Source organism: Anser cygnoides, chromosome 21 (assembly GCF_040182565.1).
Source record: "Anser cygnoides isolate HZ-2024a breed goose chromosome 21, Taihu_goose_T2T_genome, whole genome shotgun sequence".
Taxonomy (NCBI): Eukaryota; Metazoa; Chordata; class Aves; order Anseriformes; family Anatidae; genus Anser; species Anser cygnoides.
The window spans coordinates 4,000,611-4,008,382 of NC_089893.1; the positions used below are offsets into that span (position 1 = coordinate 4,000,611).

Sequence of the window (7,772 nt, forward strand, 5' to 3'; positions counted from 1 at the left end):
CTCCCCCCGGCCCGGCCTCGCTGAGTACACAGGACACGAGATGCTCCTCGCAGCAGGAGAGCACGGCATGTCCCTCGACCTCCCCGCCTGCTCTTTTCTCCAGCACTGCTTCCCTGTGGCCTCATGCTCTGCTCCCGAACGGTGGCATTGCTCTCCCCGAGCCCAGGATGGAGCAAGCCCCCTGTCTCTTAAGGACAGTCGGGTGCACTACGGGGCGGCCTGAGGGACGCCTGCCTGCAGGACAAGGGGCTTGGGCCACCTCTGGGCGACACCGCAGCGCTCACGGGCAGCGGCTCCTCTCCCAACAGCTCACAGTGTCCTTTCCCAAAATCACGGGTTCTGAGGCCTCATTCAGCCTCTTCTTCTTCCCCACGGCACTGCCAGCCTGGGGCAGAGGGGCTGCGAGCAGCCCCCAGCCTTCACCGTGCATCCAAAGGAGCCATGCTCCGGGGGCGAGATCTGGGAGGAAGAGCTCCTGGCGGGGGCTGCCCATCCCTCATCTGAAGCGGCGCCTAGATTATTTATTAACGTGGTCATTGTTGGGGCTACAATGAAATATAAATAGCAGCCTAGGGAGTGGCACGTAACGCCGAGTGGCAGGACTTGGCTCCGCTCCCGATGGTGTTTTCCTTTTGCTGATCCTTCTGTAGCGGTGTCCCTTGCGCTCTGCCCTGTTCGACGTTTCAGACATCATGGGAAAATGATTGGTTCCCACTCCCCACGCTGCAAAAGCTGGGGATGAACCCGCAGTCCTGTGGTCATTTTGTTTCAAGCCCAGAAAAGAGGCTAAGACGTTTTCTGCTCGCCATGAGGCAGGATGGGAAAACTTTCCCAAGGAACAACTAATTAAAAAGCAGAGCTGCTGCTTAACAGCTTTGCTTTGACACCCGGCAGCCTCAAACTCTGCTTTGCCACCCTGCTAGGCAGAACCACAGGGTCAACGCAGCTGAAACACAACACGGCACAAGTGCAGCGCGTACAGCCTGATTAAGGACCCTTCCAGGGGATGGGAAGGCAGACAGGGGGCTTCCCACTCGGTCCCTAAATACCACACAGCACATTTCTGATCTTGCCATCATCACGCTACCATTTACGTTTCTGTTTTCACCTCCAAATTGCCTCCCTGGACTCGCCCCCCCATCACCTGAGCAGTTCTCCTTTGATCAGTTCCATCACTCGGTAACTAAGTTACAGCACAGAGATGCTGAATGTTTAATGGTGCGAGTTCATTCTCTATACAGCCCTCCCCAACTCATGAATTTGGAGGCTGATTCCCGCAGACTTCCCTACGTGGAGCTCACATTCTCCTGCAAAGATCAAGACCCCCCTAAGCAGTTGGGAGAAGGGACGGCACACACCGTAACTTCTTGGGACGCTGGCAACTGCAATCCCAGCTTGGAGAGCACCAGCCCCCTTCCCCCAAGCCATTTCCATCGCTCCAGATCTGCTGTGATTTAAACTTGACGGATCAGAGCGGAGGACCCGAGGACATCCCCAACACGCAATGCAGCAATAAGAACAAGTGCCCCAGTTAATGCGGGACTTTGTCAGCGTTATATTGCACTGCAGTAAAAGGTCAGGAATTTGGGCCGGTTCTTTCTGGCCCAGCTACCTGATTTCTGGTTAAGGGTAGCAAATTGCCGTGCTATATAGATGCATCCATTTGTTTGCCTGTTTTTGTCATCAGTGTCAACAGCTGCATTACATTTCTGAGAAAGACACGACGTGAAATTTTTGAGTCTCCATGGTGCCCTGACCGTATCAAAGGCTTTGCGAATCTGACACAGCAGCTATCACCTGTATGATTTACGGAACATTAGCAAACAGGCACAGTGCATCACGCTAGTGAATTACAACATGGGAGGAGCATTCGGCTAAGGTGCAAAGCCTTCCTGGCCAGAGCCCACTGAAAAAAAAAAACAACTGGTGCCACACCTGGGGTGAAAATGGTGGGGGTGTGACACTGCCAGCAGCGTGGTGCCCCCCTCATCTGCTCTACTGAGCACTCGTGTGACACCGGAATGAGCCTTCAGCCACCTGTTCCCCAAAGCACTACCTTTAAGAGCAAAAAAAGCAGTGCTGGGTCTCCTCCGCCAGACAGGAAGGTTGGCAGGAACATCCCTCATCTCCTCCTAGCCCCTCTTAGGAGCTGATCCACAAAGTTTGAGCAAAGATGGATGAAGACAGGAGCCAGCACAGAACCATCCTCCTACAAAGTGGTCACAGTTTAAAAGAAGCAGTCAAAGTGTTTTCTGGAGCTGTAAAAAGTACTGTACAGCAGAGCCGGTAGCAAGAGAGAGATACTTTACCTTCAGCCTGTAGTAACATGAAGCCAAGGTTAACTATTAGGCAAGCTTCATTAAACTTTTCTAAATGGTGCTGTTTGCTATCATTATTCAGCCACATAATTTCCTTGTAAAGCAAGGGAATTATTACCCTGGATATCACTTTTTAAATTATACGCATTTAGTTATTCTTAATGGCCATGCCTCCTAATTAGTCCGACTACTACTCAGGACATTGCTCTTGTGATGGAGAATTACACACGGTACCATCGCTTCTGCCCCGGGCTGACAGATTGATTTTACGGCCCTTAAAACAACCGTGTGAGTTGCACAGTAAGTGTTCCCTGACTGGTTTTACATGCATTCCTCTGGCAGCACTGAGCTTTCACTGTATACCTACAGTTTCAGGAATCTTCAGAACAACTTGGTTAGCGTTCATTTAAGCACATTTCACAACCTTACCCTTTGTAACAACAATGGTGCTGCCTCTCCTGATCTGCGAGAGGCAGCAGGAAGCTGCAGCCCTGATGATTGGTGCATGCCAAGCACTCCTTTTGTCCACAAGACCTTTACAAGGGATTCTGACGATGAAAATACCAAATAACTGCTGATCAGTAACACAAGCTGACTGCTCTCTCCAGAAAGAAAGGGGAGAGCTGAATCCTGTTCCTACAGAATTCATAAAAGCCTCCCTAAAAAAAAAAAAAAGCAGCTTCCAGAGGGCTGCAGTGGCTACGGTCTCAAGGTATCACACAGGTTGTCCACTACAGTTTCAGCTGCCCACAATCAGATGCAGAAAGGCAGGTCCAGAAAGCTGAGGATTATGCCTGTACATCTGTTCTGACCCTGAGCTGAGACAGCATCACGGGATACCCATGAAATGAGTGCTTGCACCACAAGGAGTCAAAACCAGCTAGAATTTGCCAAGATGAAAAGCATTCTCCACAAACCTCCACAAGAGCGGCATCACTGGGACACTGGCTCGATAACCAGTACTTCAGGGCTTATTCTCATCTGCTTCCCACAAGCCATGTCCCCCAGACACCTGTGGGAAGCAGATGAGAATAAACCCTGAAGTGAACCCTGAAGCTGGGCCGTGGTGCTCCAGCTCTCTCCCATGAGTGGGAGCAGCCCACGAGCCAGCCCTGCTGAACAAGGATGAGCTGCTTTTATTTCCCCAGCTCCCCACGCCGAGTCTGAACAATGAACCCTTCTCTTCGGAGCCGCAGGCTGTCCAGGGGTGCTTTGAAAACAGCTGCACTGCTCATGGTGCCACCTCCTCGGGCAGAGAAAGACCTGCCAGCCACAGGGAGAAGTGAGACTGAAGCACAGCAAATGAATAAATAAATAAGGGAAACAGCACTACAGCCCAGGTTATTAAAAATCATAAATGAATCCAATGTTTAATTAGACAAAAACCAAAGCCTTTGGTGGTTGTTAGGGATGTACACTTTGCCAAGTCATCTCCTTGCTAGAAAGCTGCTTTATTTAACGTGGTACAACTGCAAATTTCACATCAGCTTTTTGGTTTTATGAAGCAGGAATGTCTTGGGAAAAGGCAGACAAATCAACAAATTCAGAGAGCCCAGACTGCTAGACTGCTGCAAGGATTTTTGTCGAGTACCTACACTGGTCCTTGTGTAATACATAGTGGACATCTAGGCCTTAGAGGCACAGGGAGCAGGGCCGAAGTGATCACTGACGTGATGAGGCAGCAGAGCTGCTGACCAGCGGAGTTAGTTCATTTCACTTCTCAGAGATTGCTTCTTCTCCCTTATAAACAACGATGTTCTGGTCCGTTTCGTACACTTTGACTTTGTAGAGAGTTCCCATGGGCAGGAGCTTCTTGAGGTTTTCCCAGATGAATACTGCCACGTTCTCCGTGGTGCTGAGAGCGGAACAGGAGCAGGCTCAGAACCGACGGCAGCGGCATTTAGGGAGGCTGCACCCAGCTGCAGGACCCAGCCCTGAAGACCATTGCTTGGCCCTCCCTGCAACCACCCCCCGAGGAGACCCCGTCACCCACCTCACAACCTCGGCGAAGTAGGGCACGTCCTTATCCAGGTTTTTGTGGTCAAGCGGCTCCATGATAGCCTGCTGCAGGAAGAGATCAGTGCCGTTAGCCATCATCTTGCACATGATTCAGCAGACCGAAGGCTCCAGCTACCACACACAAGGCACCAGCACGTAAAGAAAGGGTAAGAGCCCTACATCCAGCTGTTAACTTCCTAGCTGGAGACATGGTACTGCCTCACATCACCGTGCTCCAGCGTTTCAGCCTTAAATCACGCCTTAATTTCTTCTTTATTTCCTACCATTATCAACTCGTCGTGTTTCCACCCTGGCACCAGACAAATTGCTAGGCTCTAACCAATTCTCACAGGGGATGTCTAGGAAAGTAGGGCTATTACCTGCATATATTCTTTCAGGTCTGTCAGGTTTATAACCATTCCCGAGACTGGGTCAATCTGCAGGGAAAACAAAAGGCAGATTAGCAGCCTAGCTACGGGTCCTTATTACCAGGGCTGCTGTGAGCCAGTACAAATCAGTGAATATCCGAGCCACAAGGAAAATCTCTCTTCACCTTCACATGCTGAGCTCCAGCTCTACCCCTGTGATGTTCCCAAAGGCTAGACACAACACATAAACAACTCCAATGGCTCCACTCCCTGACACCAGGGAGGAAAAAAGCTTGAAAGAGTCTTCAGTGCAAGAAGTTAGCATGGCCGTGGGCAGAAAACAGGCACTGAAAGTGCTGGGTTGAAGAGTCACGGACAAAGCAAAGACCGGTCTGAGCTAAGGCAAAGCTCCAGTCTGGAGAAGGCAAAGCAGGTTCTCTAGTTCACAGCATATCTGGGGAATGTAGAAGGCTTTACAAGTCTAGTTTCAGGTCTGAACAGAACCTCCCCTCTTCCAGGTTCCTGATAGCAGGAAATTCTCAGAAAGGTGTTTAGAAAACATCAAAATAACTCACCGTGCAGAATACACAGAACAATGACAAGATGAAAGCTGAAAAACAACTCCGGAAGGAAAAATTCTTTTATATTCACTGCAAACTACCCTGAGAAGTAGCAGAGAGAATCACCCATCGGAAGCGCCGTGCCTCCCTGCGGCTCTGTAGTCACCCAGAGGTGCCCCACAGAGCCTGCACCAGCTGCAGCGAGGCTCTGGCAGAACAAGCTGTGTGCCCAGAGGATGATTACAAGCCTTAAACATGGTTACCTGCAAGTCCTTGTTAGAGGCAAGGTGACTGATAGTGACTTTGGAAAACCTTCTTCTACAGTGATGTGTGCAGAGCGAGCTTCCAAAAACACCCCAGGAAACCTAGCAATTAGCTGGAACTTCAGTACTGCCCTGCTGCTCGAGGAATGGCAGAAAACGTTGATCACACTTACCTCTCCACGCACAGTGACTATAACTGGAGAAAAAAAAAAGAAAAATAAATTGTCAGGTCATGTATGTGCCACCACAAACCTGAGAACAAATTACACTAGTGATCGAGGCAGACCATCCATTCATCACTAATTCGCCAGGACTGATGCAGGCTTCCCAGCACTTCAAAGCGCAACTGTTTCTATAAAATGGTTATCCACTGCTTTAGCACTAGTGACTCCCCCAGCTCACAGAGGCCATCCTCCAAGGTCTGATGCCCAGGGACACCCCAGCATCCCTGAGGAGCCCCTCCTGGCAGGCAGCATGAAACTAGCTGACATCTCAAGCACCTGCTCCCCGTGACATCTGTACAGCCAGCAGCTTTGCAGTACGGGTTTCAGGGCAGCTACAGCACAGACAGAGCCCGCCCGGCCTGTCAAGGGGGGAGATGTGATTTTACGTGCGTAGGGTGTAGATGCAAGAAGCACTTGTGAGGCCAACTTTCAAATAAAGTCTCTGGGCTGTTTAAATTGCGTCTACTTTGACTAGAAAAACCTCCATTCAAAACACTGATTTTGCAGATTAAGTATCATTCATTAGGTGAACGGGAATTGAGATAAGTATTTATTACCTATTTATTTATTACTTATTTAACTTAATGGCTTGCATTCCCCTGCCACTGCGTAGCCGTACCCCCTTGCTGCTGAGGAATCACCCTAATTTTCCTTGAAACAAGCAAACAACCACAACAAACGGGGCACTAAAAGCCACGCCAGGCTGCTGGGACAGGGCTGGCGCTGCCCTCCCCGGGGTTTGTGTGCGCTCACGCCGGCCTCTCTCCGTGCCCACAGGCAGGTGTGGAAGCCAGCTCCTTACCTTTATAGTTGTGCCCGTGGCCATTCGGGTTATTGCACTTCCCGAACAGCTTCAGGTTCTCCTCGTCACTCAGGGACTTACTGCGGGAAGCAGAGGCGGCATTTCAGCACCCACCGCGGATTTTCGTGGCTTTGCCCCCCGCGACTGCTTTCCGCCTCTTCCCTCTGCTTATCCTCTCGTGTTTAACCCCGCTCTCCCTACTCAGCAGGCGCGCACACAACCGGAGGAGCATTTGCCCCGTGAAAAGGAGCCGCCAACACCGGGTTCGGCCCGGGGCTGCACGGGCACTGCCTGCTGCGGCTGCCCGGGGCCGGGCCAAAAGCCCTGGGGCTGCAGCGGGAAGCGGCAGCGCCAAGCCCCGCGCACAACCAGCGTTAAGCAGCACGCCGAGGGCGCTGCCCCACGGAAAACGAGGGGGAAATACATCCTCCCTCGGGCCTCCAGCCGCCCCGAGCCCCCCGCGGGACCGAGCCCCCGCTAACCCCGGCCGGGCTCCCTCCTCCTCTTCCTCCCCTTCCTCCTCCTCCTCCTCCTCTTCCCCCCCTTCTTCCTCCTCCCCCCGCCGCGGACCTGTGCAGCCGGTGGCAGGCGCTGAAGGACACGGCCCGGGAGAGCCGCGCCAGGCGCGCTGCCGGCGGTGCCATGGGGCCGGGGCCGGGGCCGGGGCCGGCTCCATCCGGGCCCCCGGAGCTCGGCAGCGCCCCCGGCGGGGGCAGCGCGGCCCCGCAGCCGCCCGGTGCCGGGCAGGGCCGGGCTCCGCGGGTGCCGGTGCCGGGGGTGCTCGGGGGGCGCCGCGCGATGCCGGCACGGGGGCGAGGGGATGCTGCTGCCGTGCCCCCCGAGCGGCTGCAGCTTCTGCCTGCTTCGGGTGCTGCAGATCCCAGCCCAAGAGGCCCCCGGGGAAAGAGCCCAGCTCGAGCAGCAGGGGGGCTGTGGGCAGACCGGGACAGGGCCAGGGGGTGCTGCAGGATGTGACCCCAGAGCCCAGATTTGGGCGTCGCGCCTTTTGTCTTTCCTTTTTCAAGACTGTCCATCCCGCAGGGGCAATGTCAGCAATGATGTGGCCCTTCGGGCCAGCAGGCTGGCTGGGGTTTGTTTTCTTTAACAATGACAGCTCCCCGAAGCGTGTTTACAAATGCATCAGTGCACAGGGGTGGGTCTGCCAGGGGAAAGCCGTCAGGCTCTCAGCGTGCTCAGGAGGCGCTCACAAAGCAATACCTGCCCGAAGGGACTGGGACA

General features: G+C 53.3%; 1 protein-coding gene across 1 annotated transcript; it reads right to left on the reverse strand.

Annotated features, from left to right (window-relative positions):
• Positions 1-3,748: 3,748 nt before the first annotated feature.
• PTS (6-pyruvoyltetrahydropterin synthase) lies at positions 3,749-7,259 on the reverse strand. Its single transcript, XM_066981094.1, has 6 exons — positions 7,104-7,259; positions 6,534-6,613; positions 5,681-5,703; positions 4,697-4,753; positions 4,312-4,382; positions 3,749-4,173 (listed from the first exon to the last, which is right to left on the reverse strand). Exons 1-6 carry the CDS (start codon positions 7,175-7,177, stop codon positions 4,032-4,034), a joined length of 447 nt encoding a protein of 148 aa, XP_066837195.1. The 5' UTR covers positions 7,178-7,259; the 3' UTR covers positions 3,749-4,031.
• Positions 7,260-7,772: the final 513 nt, after the last annotated feature.